This window comes from Alternaria alternata (assembly GCF_001642055.1).
Source record: "Alternaria alternata strain SRC1lrK2f unplaced genomic scaffold CC77scaffold_50, whole genome shotgun sequence".
NCBI classification, from domain to species: Eukaryota; Fungi; Ascomycota; class Dothideomycetes; order Pleosporales; family Pleosporaceae; genus Alternaria; species Alternaria alternata.
In genome coordinates, this window is record NW_017306239.1 from 1 (window position 1) to 21737 (window position 21737).

General features: G+C 51.4%; 11 protein-coding genes across 11 annotated transcripts; 5 read left to right on the plus strand and 6 right to left on the minus strand.

The window, feature by feature from the left end:
* Positions 1-1348: 1348 nt before the first annotated feature.
* CC77DRAFT_1055745 (acetyltransferase) lies at positions 1349-2148 on the minus strand (the record flags this gene model as incomplete). Its single annotated transcript, XM_018527842.1, has 1 exon — positions 1349-2148. One exon carries the CDS (start codon positions 2146-2148, stop codon positions 1633-1635), a length of 516 nt encoding a protein of 171 aa, XP_018378650.1. The 3' UTR covers positions 1349-1632.
* Positions 2149-2679: 531 nt separating this feature from the next.
* CC77DRAFT_1014990 (hypothetical protein) lies at positions 2680-3222 on the plus strand (the record flags this gene model as incomplete). Its single annotated transcript, XM_018523935.1, has 2 exons — positions 2680-2803; positions 2921-3222. 2 exons carry the CDS (start codon positions 2680-2682, stop codon positions 3220-3222), a joined length of 426 nt encoding a protein of 141 aa, XP_018378651.1.
* A 341-nt stretch (positions 3223-3563) lies between these two features.
* CC77DRAFT_951403 (hypothetical protein) lies at positions 3564-3812 on the minus strand (the record flags this gene model as incomplete). Its single annotated transcript, XM_018535379.1, has 1 exon — positions 3564-3812. One exon carries the CDS (start codon positions 3810-3812, stop codon positions 3564-3566), a length of 249 nt encoding a protein of 82 aa, XP_018378652.1.
* A 26-nt stretch (positions 3813-3838) lies between these two features.
* On the minus strand, positions 3839-6246 carry CC77DRAFT_1014991 (TPR-like protein; the record flags this gene model as incomplete). Its single annotated transcript, XM_018523936.1, has 3 exons — positions 3839-5876; positions 5936-6083; positions 6138-6246. 3 exons carry the CDS (start codon positions 6244-6246, stop codon positions 3839-3841), a joined length of 2295 nt encoding a protein of 764 aa, XP_018378653.1.
* A 174-nt stretch (positions 6247-6420) lies between these two features.
* Positions 6421-7510, plus strand: CC77DRAFT_1045459 (HET-domain-containing protein; the record flags this gene model as incomplete). The annotated part of the gene is made up of 2 exons (XM_018527404.1): positions 6421-7232; positions 7453-7510. The coding sequence occupies exons 1-2, from the start codon at positions 6517-6519 to the stop codon at positions 7508-7510; spliced, it is 774 nt and encodes a 257-aa protein (XP_018378654.1). The 5' UTR covers positions 6421-6516.
* A 409-nt stretch (positions 7511-7919) lies between these two features.
* Positions 7920-9119, minus strand: CC77DRAFT_1026803 (inosine/uridine-preferring nucleoside hydrolase). The gene has a single exon (XM_018526329.1). It carries the CDS (start codon positions 8726-8728, stop codon positions 7964-7966), a length of 765 nt encoding a protein of 254 aa, XP_018378655.1. The 5' UTR covers positions 8729-9119; the 3' UTR covers positions 7920-7963.
* Positions 9120-12301: 3182 nt separating this feature from the next.
* On the plus strand, positions 12302-12852 carry CC77DRAFT_1055749 (hypothetical protein; the record flags this gene model as incomplete). The annotated part of the gene is made up of 2 exons (XM_018527843.1): positions 12302-12485; positions 12548-12852. The coding sequence occupies 2 exons, from the start codon at positions 12302-12304 to the stop codon at positions 12733-12735; spliced, it is 372 nt and encodes a 123-aa protein (XP_018378656.1). The 3' UTR covers positions 12736-12852.
* A 1677-nt stretch (positions 12853-14529) lies between these two features.
* CC77DRAFT_1014995 (hypothetical protein) lies at positions 14530-16065 on the plus strand (the record flags this gene model as incomplete). The annotated part of the gene is made up of 1 exon (XM_018523937.1): positions 14530-16065. The coding sequence occupies one exon, from the start codon at positions 14530-14532 to the stop codon at positions 16063-16065; it is 1536 nt and encodes a 511-aa protein (XP_018378657.1).
* A 489-nt stretch (positions 16066-16554) lies between these two features.
* Positions 16555-17519, minus strand: CC77DRAFT_1068054 (Cloroperoxidase; the record flags this gene model as incomplete). Its single annotated transcript, XM_018529070.1, has 4 exons — positions 16555-16688; positions 16752-17023; positions 17079-17319; positions 17390-17519. 4 exons carry the CDS (start codon positions 17517-17519, stop codon positions 16555-16557), a joined length of 777 nt encoding a protein of 258 aa, XP_018378658.1.
* A 2375-nt stretch (positions 17520-19894) lies between these two features.
* On the plus strand, positions 19895-20760 carry CC77DRAFT_1026807 (class I glutamine amidotransferase-like protein). Its single transcript, XM_018526330.1, has 4 exons — positions 19895-19912; positions 19971-20433; positions 20490-20617; positions 20665-20760. The coding sequence occupies exons 2-4, from the start codon at positions 19989-19991 to the stop codon at positions 20728-20730; spliced, it is 639 nt and encodes a 212-aa protein (XP_018378659.1). The 5' UTR covers positions 19895-19912; positions 19971-19988; the 3' UTR covers positions 20731-20760.
* On the minus strand, positions 20575-21543 carry CC77DRAFT_724252 (hypothetical protein). The gene is made up of 3 exons (XM_018532917.1): positions 21029-21543; positions 20680-20971; positions 20575-20617 (listed from the first exon to the last, which is right to left on the minus strand). Exons 1-2 carry the CDS (start codon positions 21219-21221, stop codon positions 20733-20735), a joined length of 432 nt encoding a protein of 143 aa, XP_018378660.1. The 5' UTR covers positions 21222-21543; the 3' UTR covers positions 20575-20617; positions 20680-20732.
* Positions 21544-21737: the final 194 nt, after the last annotated feature.

Below are 21737 nucleotides of genomic sequence, written 5' to 3' on the forward strand. Positions count from 1 at the left end.
GTGTAGCTAGCTAACCGCGATCCTACTACCGCGATCCTACGCCTCGCTTCTTATCGCATTCTTATCGCTACTAACAAAACAGCGCGATTGTAGTGCAATCGCGCACATCCTCTAGGGTAGGTGCTTTAGTATCTCTTGCTTTGCTAACTTACTTAAACCTTAAAACAGCTAGTTATTGTTAGAGGACAAGGCAGCTAACTCTGTCTATATCTAACTATAGCTATTAGGAAGGATAATATTTTTTTAATTAGCCTAAAGCTAGATGCGCAAGTAGAGCAGAAGCGTGTCTATCCTTTAGATTAGCTTCCTAGCTTGCTTAGCATATGCAGCAGCTAGAACCTTTATTATAGATGCTGTATACTTATTATTGCTTATCTTTTAGTAACTTATAAAGTTAAAGATACTCCTTAAAAGCTTCTACTTAATAGTAGCCTATAATAAGCTCTACCTTCTCTTTAATAACGCTCTCCTACTTTTTAAACAATAGCTACTTTAAATCCCCTTCTGCGCTTCTAGCTACTATAGTAGTAGTCTAAGCTAGACTCTCCTCTTTTAGGTAGTCTAGTATCTACTATACTTACGCCTTTAAACAAGCAACCTATAACTAGTAGCTTACGTCTTGCTAAAGAACGCCTGCCTTGTTAAAAACCTAGCAGAGGCGACGCTTATAGGCTTAGTTAATAAGTCTATTTACCCTAATACTTTATTCTAAAGTAAGCGAGTTAATTAGGAATTACACTGTTACTAGTAAGTACGGCGCAGCTTAATTATAGACGCAGTCTGCCTCTCTTATCTCTTTTATAGCTATATGTTGCCTCTTACCTACTTCTACTAAGACGTTTACGCCTTTGCGCTTTATTGTAGATGCTCTTTAGTTAGAAGTAGAGAGTACTAACAAAGAGGTGTCTTTAGAGAGAAAGGTTAGTTAGAGAGAAGCTATACAGTGCTAGCGTAATTATAGGTAGAGGTAACGTACGCGAATTCTAGTACAGACCTCTTTACCCCTAGGGGCAAGCAGTGCCTAGCCTTGTTAGCCCTTGCTAGCTTGTCCCGCTAGAGGCAGCTTCTATCCTTCGCTGTGGGAGCAACCTTTGTAGTGTCTTGCCCCTGGGGGCAGCCTTCGTAGTCTCTTGCCCCTGGGGGCAGCCACGCTTTTCGCCCCTGGGGGCAACCTAACCCTACCCCATCCGTACAGTTTCGGGAAATAGTATCATCTTGCAGATTGCCGCTCAATATTCGACAGGTATGTTGTGACTCCTGATTGTTGTCACTTAAAATGCTTACTGTGGGCGTAGATTCAAGAACACTATTATCATCGCAGTCATAATTGCGACTACGACTGAGTTAAGTATGCTCACAGCAGATAGCCTCAGATTTACAGTGAGATAGCCAGCCCAGAGTCTTGTTGGTGCTAACTAGTGGCGTGTCCCCAACTTTCATTTCCACTCTCAACCCACGGACATCCCCGGCGTACATCGATGAATCATTCGAGCGATCAATGCCTGCAACTATGCGCGATATATTGAGTCAGCTTTTGCGAAGTTCTTCGTGGCCAAGCATCGCCCACGGTTCTAGGTCGATCGTCCTCCAATCTCCCATCTCATGCCACAAACCCACGTAGTGCCCCTCTATTCACTCCCTCCTTTTCAGCGTCATCTCCATATGCGTAGTCTGCCACTTCGGATCATCCTCCACAAGAACAATCTCAAATCCTCGCTTCTGCCAAAACCTAATCGCACCGTCCAAAAACGGATGCGAATGCAGGTAAAGACATTCGACATCCTCCTCGACAGCTCTCTCATAAAGTTTTAAGAACAATTCGGCCGCGAGTCCACAACGCCGATACTGGGGCTGCACGAACAATCGCACGATTTCGAGTGTCCGCACGGCGTGGTAGTCGAGTTGAGGATGCCGGTTGTCGTAGCGTACGTAGCCTATAACGGCTATCAAATCCTTGCCGTCGCGCGCTTCGAGAAAGCAGCTACCGTCACTGAATAGGGATGTAGTGTCTGGTGGTAACGAACGACCGGAAAACATGACCTTGCGAGCTTCATTGATGAACTTAATAATTTCGTTGACTGCCTGAGGTGGGACTGGTTGGATCGTCCATGGCGGAGTTATTTGTCGGCTACCGGAGAGATGCGGCATGGTGTAAAGTAAAGTGTATGCATAGTGACACGTCGTTCGACCAACAAAATCTGGAGATTTGGCGAGGCTAGACAGGAAATGGTAAGGCGTCATCTTAGTTGCTTGGCTTGGACTATGCGCATTATGTAGTCCATGGATTCGATCGAAATCGATTGCAGAGCGAATATCGAATCGCTGGAACAATGGCGTATCATTCCGGTGGCTACTTCTTCTCTTTGATGTCATTCTTCTTGGAAGCGCTCTTCACCACAGCGGTATCGAGACCACTCCACCGTCGGACGAATCGCGAGGTACGTCTGGGAACCATTTGAAAGGCTTGAACAAAACGTTGTAGAACGGCGCCAATTAGCTCCAATCGATGTCAAAACTCAGGTGTGGGGGACAGCGCTGACCCAACGACTCAATCAAAACCGTAAAAGTCTTGGACGCGAAGGCGACAGGGATATCGACGTATTCAAGCTCGGTCACGATTATAGAGTGAACGGGACGGCCCCTCCCGCCATCAGAATTCTGTCGCCAGAATTGCTTGTCATGTTTATGAACATAGCACCTTACTACCCGGCACAAGATCTCCGGGGAGAAGAAGTCGTTCTCGATCATCCGTACTCAATTGTATTCCACTTTTGGGACGAATTACAACGGGATCTGGCCGCATGTGAGAATGGAAATCCGTCAATATCATTCATTGACTCCTAAACTGGCTGGCAGACCAATGTGCAATGCAACAGAGCCATTGGTGAACATCTATGGGTTTTACTGAATGCACCCCCAGTTCGGGCTTTCTATTTCAAATCGTTCCAATCCGAGGTCGAGATGCATGCGCAGAAGTGTGCAAGTTTTGACTACTTGTGGCTCCTCTTCGGGCCTGGCACGATTGTGTTTAGACAAGACGATCCCAAAGAAGGAGGACAATTTCCCGAGTATGTAGTGGAGCCAATGAACTATCTGTGTAAGGGTAAGGCATCTTCGAGCTCTGATAGAGCGTCCTCTGCGGGCAAGTGGGAGTGGTCGTTGTGGGATCTCGGCTACAGCGACGGCAAGTTGATCACACAAAGGTACCCCTTTTTTCATTAAGAGATATAAAGGAATGAGAGCGATCTCAGAATTATCTATTGTACCGATACAAATTGTGGACGATCCAAACAACGTCAGAGCAACCCTCATCGACCGTGGACGCCATTATCATACTACGATGTGCGAAGAGCATAGCTATCGGTATTACAAAGGGAAGGTAGAGCGCAGGCCTACCAATGAGGCATCATCCCGCGTATGACTTCGATCATCTCTGATTCACGGAGTACCACGCCGATGAAATCTAGTATGACAGCGTCTCATTTCATCTGCTCGTCAATAACGTCGGGATAAGCTTGACGAATGACTTCGATGCATTGCTCCCACTCATTGTGGTACATTAATTAACGAGGACTTATTGAGCACATGAAGAGAAAGAGCCCGAGCAGGATACATGGCCACGCACCCAAGCTCACTACGTATCTCCAGCCATAAGGAACGTGCTGGAAAGCCGAGTCGAAGGCGTATGCGAGGACAGACCCAGTACTGATGAAGATCATATCAACGGAGACCATCCGTCTACGGACACGAGTGGGAGATCTCTCACCAATATACACGGGTACAATATGTGCCGTGAACCCTAGGTTATGCATTATCTTGACTAGAAGTGGCGTATTATCTAGTCAACGTCTGTTTTACGAGTCCTAGTGGTATAAGGACGCTTGGAGCTGCCTGGAGGTAGATCATCACCTTGCGCTAATCTAGCTTCTATTGCCTTTTGCTGCATAGCTGCAAAGTTCTTGCGAGCCATGATAGTATGTGGATGCCGAGAACCAAGCTGTTGGGTGAGCCCATCGCACGCTCGTTGGTAGAGCTCATCCGCTTCTGGGTACCGGTGCAGCGTCCCCAAGAGGACAGCGAGATTGTTGACAGAGTTAAGCGTGTCCGGGTGGTTCTGGCCTAGCTTCTTCTCTGACCCTTCTAGGGCTCGCCGATTGAGCGTCTCTGCCTCGCTGTACTTACCTTGCAGGCGCAGCACAGCCGCTAGGTTGCTCATACTCGTCAGCGTGTCAGGGTGGCCCTCGCCTAGCTTCTTCTCCCTTCCTTCTAGCGCCCGCCGGTGAAGCGTCTCTGCCTCCTTATACCTGCCCTGACCCTGGAGAACTACTGATAGGTTGTTCATGCTCATCAGCGTGTCGGGGTGATCCTGGCCCAGCTTCTTCTCTGACCATTCTAGCACCCGTCGGTGAAGCGTTTCTGCCTCTTCGTACCTGCCCTGGCAATGGAGATCTATTGCTAGGTTGTTCATGCTTGTCAACGTGTCGGGGTGGTCGTCACCTAGATGCGTCTCTTCTACTTCTAGCATCCCCCGGTGAAGCGTTTCTGCCTCCTCGTACTTGCCCTGAAACCCCAGCACTGCCGCCAGTACATCTATGCTAGCCATTGTCTTCAGATCTTCCCGCCCCCATGCTTTCTCGTTGGCGGCAACTGCCTTTGCTGCTAACTGATGCGCTACACTATAGTTTCCTATCTTACTAAGATACCATGCTACATTGTAAAGCACCTGCGCCCATGCCTTCAATGCTTTTTCGCCGGCCGGCTGAGTGCTAAAGAGCGGTTCGACGTGTGGAAGCAGCTGCTGGCACTTTGTCCAGTTCTCATGCTCCCCGTCAGGCAGCTCTTGCGCCATCAACACCACAAACCGCTGCTCCCGCTGCTGTGCATCGCTGCACGACGATAGCCATACTCGCGTGCAGAACTGCACCAGAGCGTGCATCTCGAATGCGTCAGTATCTGCTGTCATCGTAACCAAGGAATACGCCTGCAGGGTGTCTAGGTCCTCGTCAAACGCACTGTCTGCGTCTTCGTCATCCTCCAACTCCGCCTCTCTTGCAGCTGCTCTACTGTGTCTTCGCAGCACCAACTCAGGTATTCCCTGCGGGTTAAAGAAGCTCATCAGCGACAGCAGCTCGGCTGCCGACCGCCGCTCCCGCTGGATCTGCTCAAACGACATCTGCCACGTTGTCACCACCGAGTTGGACGCGCTCTCGTCGCGGCGCAGCTCGCCCGCGTCCCATTTGAGCAGCCTCTCGCGCTTTTTGCTGTCATTCCGAAAGTCGGCTAGATAGCCAGCGATTGTCATGCGCCCGCGTCGGTTGATGTACGCGGCCGCCTGGACGACGGCGAGAGGTATGCAGTCCGGCGCGCGCAGCAGATCTAGAGCGCTCTCTTCGACTGGCGGGTCTTGCAACTTGTTGCGAAGGAGGTGCATGCCTTCTTCCTCGTCCATCGCAAGCACTCCCTTGGTCCGGTTGTAGCCTCCCACTAGCCTGGTCGCTGCGTCTTGACTCCGTGACGTGACTAGTATCGCCCCGTTGCGGCTCTGCGGAAGGTAGGTGGCCAGCGGTATCTGGGCGCTGGCGTCTGTCTCGTTTCCATGGCGCTGGCGCTTCCGCGATGGGAAGAAGGTCTCTACATCGTCCACGTTGTCGACGACCATCACCCATTGTCCATTCGTCTCGTCGCGCAGCCAGTCGTGCACCAGCCGCAACACGTTCGCCTTCGGATCGTCCCTCCCTGGAAGCTCCAGCCGGTTCGCGATGTCTTTGTAGGCTTCCTCGAATCGGGCCCGGGTGCTGGCGTGCACCCAGAACACAAACGTCTGCGGCACAGCATCGCGGATGCTGTGGGCATACTGGAGGGCGAGCTGCGACTTGCTGTCGTCTGTTAGTCGTGTTGTAGCGTGCGTGTAGTCGGTACAGCGACGTCGACGTACCCTACGCCGCCGAGACCCACCAGCGCTGCCCGCGCGCCCCGTCCCGCGCACTTGTCGCGCACCCAAGCGGCGATCCCAGGCCGGTCGACAAGGTCAGGGTCCGGCGCAAATGGCACCGTTGAGAACGGTTCTACTCTGCGCTTTTGCCCTGGCGTTGGTTAGCCTGGTGGTAGCATGGCGACGCGATCCTAAGGTAGGGTACCATCTGCCCGGCCAGGCCCAAAGTTGAAGTTCATCGTCCCACCAGGCCCGCAATGTGGAGCGGGAATGGCGACATGAGCGTCGATGGCTCCATGGAACGTGCTGGCCATGGACGGTGCAAGTCGATGTTTGCGCGGAACTTTGTGATCTCGAGGAGTTGAATTAAGGACAATATAGATCGCGGAGAAGGTCTGCAGCTGCGCGTGCTGGAAGGATGCCAAGCGTGCCTCAGCCTCAGCCTCAGCCTCAGCCTTGGACGTTTCATCTCCTGCCGTCTAGGAGCATCTGCATCTCTATCATCGTCTCATGTCTTCGTTCCTCCTTCTCCGACTAACAAAACACATTATCTAGAGCTGAACTTCTGGCGTCGCCTACGAATCATGCGTCTTCTGCAACGCAAGGACGGCGATAGATACAGCCTGACAGAGTTTGTGGGCGATGCCATCCCACGTTATGCCATCCTATCTCATACCTGGGGCCCAGATCAAGAAGAGGTCACATTGGTAGATCTTGAGCAAGATGCAGGTACGACTAAGGCCGGCTATCGGAAACTCCAGTTCTGCGCAGACCAGGCAGCTAAAGACGGTCTCCGCTACTTCTGGATAGACACTTGCTGCATTGACAAATCAAGCAGCGCAGAGCTGACTGAGGCCATCAACTCTATGTTTGTCTGGTATCGCGACGCTGCCCGATGCTACGTATATCTATCCGACGTTTCGACCAGCAGCCTCACCAGTAGCCTCACCAGCAGCACGCCTGCCCAACAACACTGGGACCGTGCGTTTCAGCAGAGCAGATGGTTCACACGTGGCTGGACGCTTCAGGAGCTAGTCGCCCCAGTGTCAGTTGAGTTCTTTTCGGCTAAGGGCGAGCGGCTCGGCAACAAATACTCGTTGGTGCAGGAACTTCACAGTGTTACTGGAATCAGCGTTGAGACTCTTCAGGGAAGCCGCCCTCTGGATCGACTCACCGTCGACGAGCGCATGTCTTGGGTAGAGCAACGCAAGACAAAGCGCGAAGAGGATGCAGCATACTCACTGCTGGGCATCTTCGACGTGCATATGCCGCTCATATATGGAGAAGGTCGGAGGAAGGCGTTTGCCCGGTTGCAAAGGGAGATCGACAGAGCTTCTAGCGATGCGCATTCTACTCTACCTCAGGATGATGTTCCGCAAAGCCATGGCTATGCTACACATGCCTACAATGGACCTGTGTTTTACGGACCCATATCGGGTCGCTATGTAGTACCAGGAACTCACGTTACAGGGGGTACAGTCAACTTTGACTTTAGAGCAGGGCGCGACATTAGTCAGTAGAAGTGAGCAACAACACTGCAGCTTGACTTTGTGGCAGTCTAGCTCCCTAGAGATATAAGCGGGCGGCCTCCAGGCAAGTAGCGGGGTCATCCTAGCCTTCCTCGGTTTGCCATTACTCAAATCTGCTCAGTGCAACACCTTTAATACCCAGCCCTCCAAATCGGCCTAAGGGTGCTCAACCACAGAAGAGAGTAATATGTATGTTCAGAAGGATGACACGTGGTCACGCAAGTCGCACCCGGCTGCACTATCCACTTGAGGAACAGCAACTACGGCTGATTCAAATTGTGCCCCAGCCCGAAGGCTCAACGATCCGATGTCACCTTCGCACAGAGTCCTTGTTGGACGTGTCTGATGAGTTCAACAGCAGATCTATGAAGTGGACTACGGAGGGGAAACCCCGGAAATTGAGCGTTCGCGAACTCCTTCGCGACCCCGCTCTGCGCAAAGACTGGACAGCACGTTCGACAGGTCTTGTTGCGAAATCTACTTTCCTAGCATCTAAGAACCCTCAGTTCTCTTTACTGAACCGCCGCACCGCGTCCAAATACAAGCCGTCAAGCTTATCTGCCACTGTCACATTATCTATAGCTAACTGCAGGTAATGCTGATTCGTGACACCTTCGTCAACAACCCACACATTCGACCCGTTCGGAAAAACGTGGTTGTATCCAGCACTGTTCCCGTACTCGAACAACGATCCCAATCCCGTGATCGCATACAGAACAGTCAATGGATCCCAAGACATTCGCGTGGTATCGTATCCAACGTACCATCCGTATGCCGCCGTCACCAAATCGCCCTTGGTCCCCTCGGTTGTCAATTTGGCCCCACTCAGGACGTTATCCCCAACCTCAGTGCCCAAGAACGTGACAGGTACAGTGCGGGGCCAATTATTCACTACATGTGCCGTGGTAAGCGGATTATCTCCCCAGAAATTGTATTCGTGACCAGAGGGATAACCACCGCCCATGACAGCCAGCTTCCTGACCTTCTTGGCTATGAGTTCAGGCCCGGAGAGCGGGGAGTACGCATCACCAGTCGAATTCAGCAGCCCGGAGAGGTTGTCGAAGAAGCCAATAGAAGCGATCGTTACGCTCGAGTCCTCACTCTCCGCCAGGCTCTTGCGATACAGATCCACGGGCTCCCATGACCTTTCCGGCTTGAACCATGGCAACGACCCGCCCGAAAAGTGATATGCCACTTTCGACGTGTATTCGCCCAGTTCGTACGCCCAGTCGTCGAAGAAGCTCTCATTGGCGTAAGGGCGGCGCATGCCAATGGATGTATTTGGGTGGCCGTAGAAGTTCAGGACGGCGGAAGCCGCAAGCGGGGAATACGCGGAGGGATAGTTCACGTTGACGGCAAGGAGGGAGACGTTGGGAAGGGTGGCGGCGAGAAGGAGGGCTGCGACGTCACTATTGCAGATATGTTAAATGGCAGATTCTTTTGATTTCGTCGCCAGGGGAATTGCGGCGGTCAAGACGTACTCTACGTCGCTGAAGATGTCGGTATCAACAATCAGGTGCGTGGTACAGTCCGCCTGTACACCGAATATGTAACATGCGAGGTAGCTTAACGCATAGCGAAGCATGCGCTTTGGAGAGAAGACATTGTCAGCGAGCATGATTTCCTTTCGCGATTCACTCGCTCGGCGCGCGCAAAGGGAACAGACTTTTGGGGACCACTCGAGAGCATCCCGATAGAAGCGCAGACATTTTCTGGGACGTCCATCTAACCTTGATTAGGAATGATCGCGCTGCGGAGATGGCCGATGATCGCAATAAGGAGATGGCTGTGATTATGATTACAGCGGAAGAGTAACGCCGAAGATCAGACCGAGGTAACAGGAAGTCGTGCCAAGGGTGGGGGCAGGACTTACAAGAGTTCCCTGTCACGGTCCGAACACTAACACACGCGCAAACACTACTAATGCCTTCGCTACTGGCACTGCTTGTATTGTACTGGTGTACGGGGTGCTTCACCAGTACAGAGGAGTATATCCTTAGTGCTTCGAATGCATTTACTAAAGGACACCTATAATGACTAACAACTATTATGCGGTTAGGAGGGTCAACGGCGAGTAGTGGTGCTGGCTTACAGCTCGTTGAAGGTCTGGCAGCTTTCAGAGATGCCGGGTGTGAGTTCGAGTTGGAACGCAGGTTGCGTGACGATCCGAAGTTCTTGGGTGGTACTTGCTGGTTAGGACTACGTCAGATCGTGAATTGCGAATACTGGAGCGGGCTCTAGATCATACAAGAGATAGTCATGGGCGGTACGAATGTCTAACTAAGGTCTAGTGCGTCCACGATCGACTAGCCAACATTTTGCGCAGGAATTGCAACACTGCAAGAACATCTTTGAGTCGTCCAAGACCGGTGCGTCTAGGAAGATGTAGTTTCTCAAGAGCGTGCCTGGTCTACCACGAGCTTGCACCTGATCTATTAGGACCTATCGATCATGAGTGCGACACCCATTGCACAAGATCCTAAGCTTATGTTCGCACGGCTGCTCGAGGTTGCCAATGCGACCGAATGCATTGATGATAGAGACGAAGTGTATGCACTCCTCGGCCTGGTGCCAGGCCAGGTTGCACGGTTGATACAACCAGACTACAATGTAACATCAGTGACAGTGTACACAAACACAGCTCGTGCGTTCAATGATGGCTTCAAGGATCTTGAGCCTCTTCGTGGAGGTGATCCGTGAGGTCAAATTGGGTGCCCGTCGTAGGTTGCTAACTAGAAGTGGGACTGTCGCATACGACATAGCCGGGTCGAACAACCTCTCAGAGGTCCAACATACTTATTTCCAAACCTGGTAGGCCCGCAGACGTTCGGAACATCTACAGCCATTGGTAAATCCTCTCCCCAGCTGAGTTTTAGCAATAATGGCCTACAGTTGCATTGTCAAGGCCTTATTGTTGATACTATTTCTAACAGGGGGGTCGACGTTGTATAATCTTGCGCGCCACAGCACCCACAAGGCTGGTATGATTATATCGCCTGAGGGTAAGGCTGTTAGGATTGCACAAAATGTCCTAGTGTATGTCAATGGCCGTAATATCTTCGCTGTGTTGCTAGATCAAAGGCAATTTGTATCGCTCTCGGATGAGGCCCTTTGTGCAACAGGCGTTATAGCGACCGCGCAACTGTATTGTACTGCAGAGGAACGGCTAGAGATACTTACAAGGATGCCCAGTACACTGTCTACGAAGGCTGTCTAGAGATTCCATGTGTGCGCACAGTGATGCTCGCTTAAAGTCGAAGCACCTCGCTTATTTTCCGGCGCAGGGGGTTTTCCGGGCCTGAGGGACGGAGGTTAGAGCCGATACAGTATCGTGTCCTCCAAGATCAAGGTATACAAGGGTTGAAGAATATCGAAGCAATCACTGGCTGAGTAAGTTCGCTCTCATTTCCTTGGCGTACGCTGCGCGTATAGAGGTTTCGATCCTTCGGCTTGCCGTAAGAGGAAGAGCATATTCTCGCCAAGGAACATGTGCCGGTCTTCCATTCGGTACCGACGCGATAAAACTTGCTGGAAAACATCAAATGTGACCGCCCGTTCCTTAGTGACGTCCGTTGTTCCACTTGGCAGCAAGCTCCTTCGCGCCAACACTGATCATCTACGCCGGTCTGAACTTAGAACGTAATCTCTCGAGTGCTTGAAGTTCTTTGCTGATCTTGTACGAGTTTGGGTACGTACGTGCAGATAACCGCTAGGGAATACTGCAGCACAAGGGCTGCTCTATTCGGACTTGGTATTTAACCCTCTAGCGTCTTGAGTCCTGTGCTGAGCTTGTATATTTCTAGAACGTACGCGGAGAACAACGCAGATAGAAATCACGCGGGTAAGTCTATCCGGCGACCTCTCCGCGATATGATCTCGCATACTCTGTCTCTACCATAGGCTTGGTAGCCGCTATGTAACATAGAATGCCGATCAAGGAGCAAACGCAATCCAATAGCAAGACTTCGTGACATCCCCATCTGCATCACCGTCATGAGCTAAGCTCGGGCTCAGTGTTCGAGACTACTAATATTCATGCCCAGCATTAACTAGCACAAGTAACGATGCAGCATAGCCCCCATCTGTAAAGGTCTCGGGCTCATGATCGCACCCCACAATAACACCAAGCCGCAAGTATCCTTGTGGCATGACGATGGAATATCGTCATTAACATAACTAGAGTCGGCTATGTCGTAACGCCAAAGAGACGATCTACAATACATACTAGGAATGGACGGAACATCGCGATTGCATCTCTTCAAAAGGAGGATAGACGCATCAGGCATTATATAAGCAGATGGTCCAATTCTAAGCAGAAACTATGAACAATAACTTAAACTGTCAATATCAAAGACATTGTCAACTTTCTATATACTAAGGAGATTCGTTGCGCTCACCAATGCTCAGTTGCTTAGCCGTACTGATGACACTAATCACACTGATCACTAGCTTAGTTACTTAGACCACCGTATCAGCTACTTAACGCTAGTTGCGCCAAGAATCTCTGTGTTCCCTAGGGAGAGCTAACCGGACGACACAATACATAGGTAGTATTAGTTGCGGTCGTTCAGAGATCGAGATGTTCCTTCGGGCCCACAACGGGATAGGTCGAACATCTGCCCTATCCTATTCATACGTCATGACCTGCTAGTGTGCTCGGCTGGCTAAAGCCCTCTTGTTGCGAGAGGTGTCAGAAGAGATCGTGATCTGCTGCTCGGCCAAGCTGGATGTTGAGACAAAGGAATATATAGTACAGCCCCATCGCTATCCAGTAACGCTATCTTCACTTTCTCTAAACATACACACATTCACAAGCCACAACCGCTCCACTCATCTAAATATGAACTTCAGAACTTTCGCAATCGCCCTCGTCGCCTGCGGTATCGCTAGCGCCAGAGTGATCGAAAAGCGTCAAGGCACGCCTGGCGCCAGTTACCAGTCGTACACGGGAACTGGCAACGAGGGCGGCGGCGGCTGCCGTGGCGCTAGAGTGCAACTTGGCTCCCACCTCCGTGGCCAGGAAAGTACGTTCCCTACCGTACCTTGACGGCGTGCTACTAGAACGGATACTGATGATCAATTCAAGCTACCTGCTATCAATCGAGCAACTCAGCGTGTATATCGCTCGTCGACAGGACGAACGGCGGCACTTGCGAGGTGCGCCTATACACTAACAATGATTGCGATGGCGACGAGGCTTTTGCGATCGGACTTGCGGAGGTGGGAGACTGGGTTAACTACACTTTCGGGTCTTTTATTGTTGAGTGCTTCTGAGTGCTGAGACGGCAATAGTAGTAACCTATTACTTGTAGGTAGGGCCCACTACGTGCCGGTGTATCATGCCGGGCGCGCCATAAAGTTCAAGAAACACACACATTCGTTATCGAGTCGATCTTTTGAATGAGGCTTAAATAAATACCTACTCACTCATTCCTCTCGTACGTGAACAGCTATTCACCTATCATCTACATCGTAACTTCCTCTTCCAGAGCCTCAAGTCGACTCGGCCCTTGGTTGCGTTAAGGCACTGTTTTCGTTGAGGACGAGATATTCCAAAGACGGCGTATTGTTGGGCATGGGGGGCTTGGATGAGTAGCGTTCACGAGCTGGTCGAGTTAAGTTCCCGCAGGCCAGCAGCTCCAAGATTTGGATATGTCGACCCGAGCGCCGAGTTGCACGTTGACACGAATCTGCAACCCCGCAGCTTGTAGGGTTGATGGTGTCAGGGTTCAAGGCACAAACCGTACCGTGTATATTGCAAGACAGCTCCCGCTCGTTTCCGCGGACGTATAATTTCCGTTGATATGATCTTCCTTGGTACTGGGTTTGTCTTCGCGTATGTTTTTCACGCGAATGTGGCATCCTTCGCTGACCACCCAAAGAGTGGGATCGGCCTGGTCATTGGTCAGATTACGTGTGTATATCTATCGTGTGCGGGTTCCGTCTCGCGGCAATCTTTTTGAGCAGTACTGTCTAGCGTTAAGCTCACGTTGACGCTAAGTTTCAGAGATACTCAAAAAGCAAGTCTTGATTTGTCGTCCTTCTTTGTGCGCGATGTCTTTGGCCTACCCTACCCGCGTTCGCCTGCATTATTACGTACCGCCTATCAGCCGTGGCTGGATTAAGCCTTGCGCCACTCACGGCCCAGTGGGTGCGGTAGATGTGGGGTCCAATTGGTCCGCCTGCAGCTCAGCTGAGGTCTCCGTCGTGATCTAGCTGTGCCGATGATCAACGTCTTTACTCGTTCTGCCAATCTCTTTCTGAACTAAGCTTTAACAATTTATAGGGAGGATATACTCAGCCTGTCGTGATTGAAGTGTTGCACGCGGAAAGTGAGAACTCGCAGCGCGACATGATATCGTCACTGTTGTACAAGGCTGAGCAGCAAGGGTATGTATAACAGCGCTCAGCCTTCTAGCACAGACTATGATTTGCCTATACACCCCAAGCTGATACTCCGCCTACTCCTGGAGTCCAATAGCCGTCAGAACAGGATGACCTTCTCCGCACACTAGTGCGTTGCGCTCAGCTCAAAGGATAATCGTGGCTGCAGTCCGGTGCAATGAGAAGCCACACCCCCAAGAGCCCCATCCCGCCTCTCAACTACCTGGGAACGTCAGAAAAAGATCAGGACGAAACCATTCTTTCCTACAAGTGCAAATGGAGTCTGATTTGCTAATCAAAGTTCCAGCATAACAATAAGCTCCGCGTATCCATTACTCTTGTTCTGGTATTCTCAAGCATAGCTGGAGTGCTTCAGAGCATTAGCTCTGGCTTCGACCATATCTCACCTTCTCAGCTGGCGCCGTCGTGCAGCTATCGCGCCGGACCCAATGAATCCATCTTCATAGGGTCCTCTTCTTAGTGACAGTGCGGCTGAGGTCTGTTTCCCGCTAGTGGGATCGGAAAACCTTTACATTACCCACGTGTATAAAGGCCCAGAGATGTCGAGATAGAGGCTTCAAGAAGCCAACAAACACTTATCTTTCCTGGTCCAAGTCGTCCGCTCATCAAGAAGTTCAGAACTCCTCCCTTTCCCAAATTCAAATCGTTTACTCGTTGCACAAAATGGCCAGAGCCGTAACAGCGGTCGGTCAAGGCTTCTCCTCATTCAGAAATGAGGGCTGTGATACTGTTGTTACTGGCAAAGTGGATACGAAACAACGCGGAGGGGGCATAGACGCGAACATCCAAGTCTGTACATCCATGACAGATGTATGCTCGGCTCTCAGCATTGACGCGAGCGTCGAAGCCAACTGCTCGTTTGGCTCTTTCGATGATCGATTGCAATACACGCGCTCATTCGCCAAGTCGACAACCTCCGTCCTCATCATGGTTGTGGCAAACAGAACTCTCGGCACAGATGAAATCACCGGCGCCAAATTCAGCCAAGACCACAAATGGATTTTGAACTCTGCCAACGACCTCTACTCTGTCGGTGGTGATTCTTTCGTTGCAACGACCACGCTCGGAGGCCAGTACATTGCGTTCTACCAGTTCGATGCCGAGACCATCCAGGAGCGCGATCAGCTCGCTAACAGCGCTAAAGCGAGTGCTCATACTGCTGGCTTTAGCCTCCAAGCAAGGTTGGACACTACTATCACGAACGCTAGCTCATATACCGGGAGCAGATACACCTTTGTTCAAAAGATCTTTGGCCAAAGTCACGGTAAGCTGCCCGACGCGAACAACATCGGGCAGTTCGCCTTGGACTTTGGCACAGCCGAGCTTGACGCCCCTGTCATCCTCAAGTTCACGACACAGTCGTACAATACCGTGGAGGGGCGTCCGAAAATGACCAACGTGGACAAGCTCCGATCGATCTTCGCCAACCGAATGGCTCCGGCCAAAGGCCTTGTAACCATTCGCGTGGCCGCGCAGCATGCCCTGGACAGCATCGCCTTAGTCCGTGCTATCTATGACGTATACGGTTGCAGAGCGGCCGACAATACACTCGACGCTCGTCAGACCACGTACAAAGGGTACATCGACGCCATTGACAATTGGCAGGCTAGTGCTGAGGAAGATGTTGAGCATGCCCACCCACCAGTGCCTATGATTTGGAGCTCCAAAGATAGCCAGCGACCCCTCGAAGCGACCGACATCCAAATGCCGGCCGCTTCTCACGCCATCATGATCGGCCCCGGCGCTGGCGGTGATTGGGGCGGCGATCCTTTCGACAACGTCTCCAGCAACGCTATCCTGCGTCAAATGCGTGTCACTGGCATCGAGGTCTGGTCGGGCGATGACATCAACTCGATCCGCACGCGGGTCCAGTATGAAACCGACGGGTCGACAGAGATGCTTACCGCTGGTCACCCTGGAGACTCGATGGATAATGGCATGTGGGACCTCTCGAACATTTCGCAGGTGATACAGGAAGTGAGCGTGCACTACGCGACAAACGACTGGCTTTGCAAGGAGATTACGATAGTCACGAATCAGGGTAGGTACCAGACCCACGCTGGCCAAGGGGATCAGTGGGCCACGTGGACGGCGCAGCCGGGTACGGACTGTTTCTTGGGATTTGCAGGGAGGTTTGGGGACCTTGCGAATCGCTTGATGGTCAAGTTTGTGAGGTTTGCACCTGTGACGTGGGAATAGAGCTTGTTTTCACGAACTCACTCCTCACCACGACTGTGGCGAAGACAATGGTGACGAACGCTCGCCGCAAAGCAGTACAGGGGAACGGCGCAGTGAGGAATGCTCTTTATTGGAGAAGCTTATAATGGCAGCGGCTGGACCAGCTGTTCGACGAGCTGGCGAGGACACTCATTGCTCAGAATGTACAAAGGACGGAATTGTCTTCGATAATGTATAGCAGGAGTATGATTGATTTGACGTACATTGTCGTAGCGTGTTTCTTGTAATTATGCAGTCTAAACGAATCAAGGCAGTGGGAGAGGTGCAATGTTTATCATACAATTTCGATTTGCTCACAATACGACACCATCCACGTATATAGTTTGACTGACGTGTGATTCAGCGCATGTTTGAATCTACATGCCTGCATGCTCTGATATCAACCTCAGGAGCTGAATGCGCGATATGGCTTCTCGCTAGTGAAACAAAGCTAGAAGCTGCAAGAGTTGCTCACGCCAACGAGGAAAGGCCAGTGCCCTGGCCAGCAGCCTCCATCAAAAGACGTGTGAACTTGGTACGCTCGCTAGTCTCCATGACAGTCGAACGGCGAGTCCAACCAATCTCAGTAGGCAAGCGCTCGTTCCCTACATCATATGCACGTTAGCGACTAATCTCTGCGAATTCGCTCAAGAAATGTTGAAACTTACTCAACCAGTACTCAATGAAGTCTTTCCTCACAGTGCTCGTAGTACCATCAGCCATGATCTCGAAGAAAGAAGCGCATTCACCCCAACTGAAACCATCAGCCAACAACGATGTCTTGTGCTCTGGGTTAGTGCGCTTCGATGTGTCGAGTCGTGCCATGCGGGCGTCGGCTAGCTGTTGTATCGTGATTTCTGGTGTCTTGAAGAAGGAGGCAGTCTCGGCCCAGACGGTTTCATTGAATGGGAGAGGGTCGGCAAAGAAGCGATCAGAGCGACTGCAAGTGGTTGACGCGTTAGAAATGCTAAGTGGTAGAAGAATAGTATGTTTACCTCAGGCTGAAGTCATGCTCTAGTACGCCCTCACGGCCCAAAGTGTCGAGGTCGAACGTACGTGCGAGCGGCTTCGGGTTGGTGCGTACGGCCTGTGAGAAGAGGATGATAGCATCGCTCTTGGCGATGTTGAAGCCATTGAGCATTGCATCAGCAAGGATATCGCGTGTGATCTCCCGGCCATTATGCGGCAAGTACCCATGATTGGCGAGAGTGTTGAGACCAGGACATGGGCCGCGAGCTGTTGAGTCATTCATCAGTGGGATGTTCTCATCGTGACCAGAGATACACAATCAAATGACTCGACTAACCATCGTTTGGACCCGGAGCCGTCCAATTCCTGGGCTGCCAGGTCTGGCGGGCGTTGACATTGCCATGGGTAGGGAAAGCCAAGGCTGACGCAAAGATGGCAGAGAAACTGATAACTGATGATAGCTTCATGATGATTATGAACGAGAGGATGAAAAGAGCGATGAGGCCACAAGGGGTCTTAAAGATGAATGATAACGAAAGGATGTCGGAGTTTGACTGCCAACGAGTGATTGCTTTAAAGTAATCTCTGCTGATATCTCTGCTATCTTTGAGCACAAAGTCGAATTATATATCTGCTTGCTTTGAGTAGCAGCCACACATCGTTGCCTGACGTGAAACTCATCAATGACATTGCCGGCCTTCGTTTCCCACATCTCGACGACGTTGCACTACGCCATGTTGCGTGCCTCGGCTCGCAAAGTCGACGAAGAGATGCGATACGTGAACATTTTGATCGTTCGCCAGGATGTGCCTGGGAGAGACGCAGAGGAGAGGCAAAAGAAACACTCGAGGACTTGGCAGTTCGGAATTAATAACCGACAAGCCACAACTCATTTGACGTACGCTACAACGACCTCGGCACACGTTAGTAAGTGGGTCGCATGCTTTGACCTCTTGATGCACTAGTAACGATGATCTGTTTTACAGGACATGTCCATAGGTGCTGGGAAGAGAGATGACGTACAAGGTTCATCTTAGTCGGCCATGTTCTAGGGAGACCCGACTCGGCACTGCGCAATGTTCAAAACTCTCACCACCGTACAACAGAAGCCCTGCATTCGACGAGTTGAGCCAGTTTGCATATATCAAGAGCTTACAGAAGGCAATATTGCTTGCAATTGGTCGCGACAATCGGCCTGGTAATTGTTGATAAATTGCGGCATGCCTAACCTGGTCTGGAGTATTCTCTACCAAGTCAACTGATAGTTGCTCTGAACATACGAAGGCACCGGGCCAACCATGTTACTTGCGACGAATCTCTCTTAGTATCGTCAGCTGGTATGTAGTGCAGATATCGATCCAACAGTTGTGATTTCATCCTAGATTGATGCGAAACACTCTCCCCGCAATTTTGTACCTCGGCAGTTTCGCGACCTGTCACGCCCTCCAATACTAAACGAGGAATGTTTATTGCCCGGTGACTTGAGTCTCGCGAGGCTGCAAAAGGCGAGCGACACCAGTGTGGATAATCTCGTCGGATCACGATATGCGTCGCTAGGATACGGTCGGCGTGGGCTCCGGCAGCGCGACGCTTGCGAGGGTGTGCTGAGCGGCGAGCGGATGTTGATGAACAAGTCTGAGTCGACGGGAATATGTCGTGCGATAGGAAAATGAATCTAAGGCGATCACCTATACCGTTGCTGGGATTTGACGTTGACCTCGCAGTCTGAGTAAGAAGTTGGCCATAAGTGGAGCAAAGCAGTGGCTAGTACAGCTAGAGATATTTCAGAAAAGCCTCTCCAGAATTTCAGTCGGCCAGCGAGTGGTGCATATCGCCTGACTTCTCGTGACTCGTGAACTCCTACCTATCGACGCGTGCGAGGATCGTTGCGCAGACATCTGAAGCTTCACAATCAATGCTTTGATACTGACGTATTGGGAGCCCTGCCGAGTCCGATTTCTAGCAGATCCGAAAGCATGCCACCTAAATAGAAGAGGAAGCTACAGTTAGTCACCCGGATACTGTGTACTATCCCGCTGACAAATTGTCAGGCTAGGCAACCCTACTAGCGCCGCGACTTCAGGTTCCCAAGCAAAAGATGAAAGCCACAAGAAGCAATTATATACGTGACTCTCCTCGCAGGTCTGTCGTATATCTGATTGAATGGGTGGATCGTTACTGCAGGCCGCCATACAAGATTCATGCGCACGCGTTCCGCAAATGTGCTCAAATTCACGCATACTGTCAAAGGCTTACTTTGAGCATTAGGCCCCCATACAAGTGCTTCCTTCCGCCGAATGAGCAAGTTGCTGCAAGCCTGCTTTCGTTTCGCTCATTCTACCAGGCACAGACCGAGGGCTCCTCCCCATAGCCGTTACCTGAAAGGGCCAAGAGCAGGTCTGCCTGGCTGCAACGATCTTCGCATCGAGCCAACTGGGCCAATGAGATCGAAGGAATGCAGGGCTGAATTGCGATGGCGGCATCGTGCAAGTCGACAGTGTAAGATGACTTTTGAGGTAGATCATCCCTTGCATCCCAAGAGAGTATTGCTATAAGAACAGCGACAATCACGACCACTGTCAATCATTATTGGCACTGCAAACACCGTGCACTATGCATTCCAAGGCTCTTCAGGTTGGCATTGCGCTCTTTTCCGGGCTGATCCCTTCGATGATGTGTCAGGAAGGAAATAGCTCCATGCCCGTCTTCACGCCGGAGCTCAATTCCATGCGCACTCTCTCTGTGGGATTCGTATGATTACCTCAACAAGTCACAAACCTCATGCACTTACTATGATCAGGTCATTTTTCCCGGATTCGAGCTCCTCGATGTCTTCGGTCCCATGGAGATTCTCACCGTAGTATGAAGCCTAAAACACTCGATATGCTTGATGCTCAGCGCTGATATGGTCGATACAGCTCTCGGCCTTCAAAAAGATGACCCTTTCCATCATCGCCGAAGAAACCGGTCTGGTCCCTGCTGGTATGCAGCCCTACGGCCCTGACGACTTCAGCGCGCCGCCAACCGACTTCGGACACGTCATCGCGCCTCGCGTTGAGGCTACCCACAACTTCAAGAACGCTCCGGCGCTTGATATCTTGTTCGTGCCCGGTGGCCTCGGTGTCGTGACGTTAGAGCAGACGAACAACACTAGCGTGGAAGACTTCGTCAAGTTGCGATATGCGTCCCTCGAGTACCTGGTCGGCGTGAGCTTCGGCGGTGCGACTCTGGCGCGCTCTGGTATTCTGGACGGCAAGCGAGCGACGACGAACAAGTCTGGGTGGACTTGGATAACGGAGCGCGGTCCGAACGTTACGTGGGTGCCGCAGGCACGCTGGGTCGAGGATGGCAACATCTGGACCACGTCAGGAACGGCATCTGGTACGTTTGGCGGAGAAGCTCGTATAGCGGTGATGGCGCATTCGCTAACAACGTAGGTCTCGATGCTACATATGCCCTATTTAGCAGACTCTACGGCGCGCAGCCGCTGAGTTACATGCTGAATGTGATTGAGTATGCGCCGCATATAGATCCTAGTTGGGACCCGTATGCGACGGCTTTCAACGTGAGTGTAAACGGGAAGATGAGAAGCTACGCTGACGAGACCTACAGGTGTCCAAATCGAATAACTCGACATGGCAGAGTTGCGTCAACCCTGTACCGATGCCTGTGCGATAATTTCATCGTGGTAAAACGATGGTAAATGGGTATGGAACCAGTTGTCTGCGACCGGTGTATATAGTAACTGCTGTAGCAGGCATTGATGCTGGTGTTGATGTTGGTGTTCCCGTCGTGTTCATGAAGATATGATGCAGAATGGTGGGCCGTGTACGTGAGCTCGGCCAGCGACGCAACCTGCTCGTATGGTCATTGCTAGTTGTAATCCATCGCGAGGCATTGCGTCGACATCTACCAATGTCTACTTCTCTGTCAGATGGATGCACTCGAATTCGCAGGAACTTTGCATGTCTCTCACCGGTCGTCAGAGCGTGTCGAAGACAAAGCGCGTCGTGGACTGCGATGCGCGACTGCACGTGTTGAAGCACTCCGAGGCTATCGGCGGTAGCAGCCGCCGACATTGGTGGGCCCAGCAGGACTCCCGCGGCGAATTTTAGCGGCACCACGTTCCGACTCGCGATACCATTGATCTCTCTGCACCTTCGCATCATTCTCCACGACGTCCCCAGGGAATATCACTCCGATAAACAGATGCGTGTATCCGCAATATTCGTCTCTTCAAACCCTCATCAAGAGGGGACTGCCAGCACCCGTCGGTCTTGCAGCAGCTCGGGAGCGAGCCCGAGTTGAAAAAAATGGGATGTAATGCGTGCAACGACAGTATTGGAATTAGAGCACTCCTGAGACTTCGATCACCCTGGCTACGATCGCGCTACAATGTAGACCCCAGTTTGATCGCATCATTTGTGTTTATGACAAGAAGGTCGGAGTTCTTGGTCGTCATTCCTAATGTCGTTCAAACCAGGTTTTGATGGCCGTATCGCACGTGTGGGATCGTGTAGTCAGTGATTAGCAGATGTTCGTCCGGCCTGATATCGGAAGATCGCCCCGCTCCGCGGGCACGGCCGTCCGTTTGCAGAGAGATGGCGCTATTTCGCCGCTTGAGTAGTTACTCTCACTCCGCTTCCGCTCCTAAGAGCAAAGTAGTAGTCGGACAAACTGCGGCG

What these genes read in the sequence shown, in the direction of transcription:
- CC77DRAFT_1026803 (XM_018526329.1), bottom strand. Translation starts at nt 8,728, where the DNA reads ATGCGCCGCCCTTACGCCAATGAGAGCTTCTTCGACGACTGGGCGTAC.
- CC77DRAFT_1026807 (XM_018526330.1), top strand. Translation starts at nt 19,989, where the DNA reads ATGACCCTTTCCATCATCGCCGAAGAAACCGGTCTGGTCCCTGCTGGT. An exon ending in CACGTCAGGAACGGCATCTG is followed by an intron (nt 20,434 to 20,489) that starts GTACGTTTGGCG and finishes CTAACAACGTAG; the next exon opens with GTCTCGATGCTACATATGCC. An exon ending in CGTATGCGACGGCTTTCAAC is followed by an intron (nt 20,618 to 20,664) that starts GTGAGTGTAAAC and finishes CGAGACCTACAG; the next exon opens with GTGTCCAAATCGAATAACTC.
- CC77DRAFT_724252 (XM_018532917.1), bottom strand. Translation starts at nt 21,221, where the DNA reads ATGATGCGAAGGTGCAGAGAGATCAATGGTATCGCGAGTCGGAACGTG. An exon ending in TCGACACGCTCTGACGACCG is followed by an intron (nt 20,972 to 21,028) that starts GTGAGAGACATG and finishes ACAGAGAAGTAG; the next exon opens with ACATTGGTAGATGTCGACGC.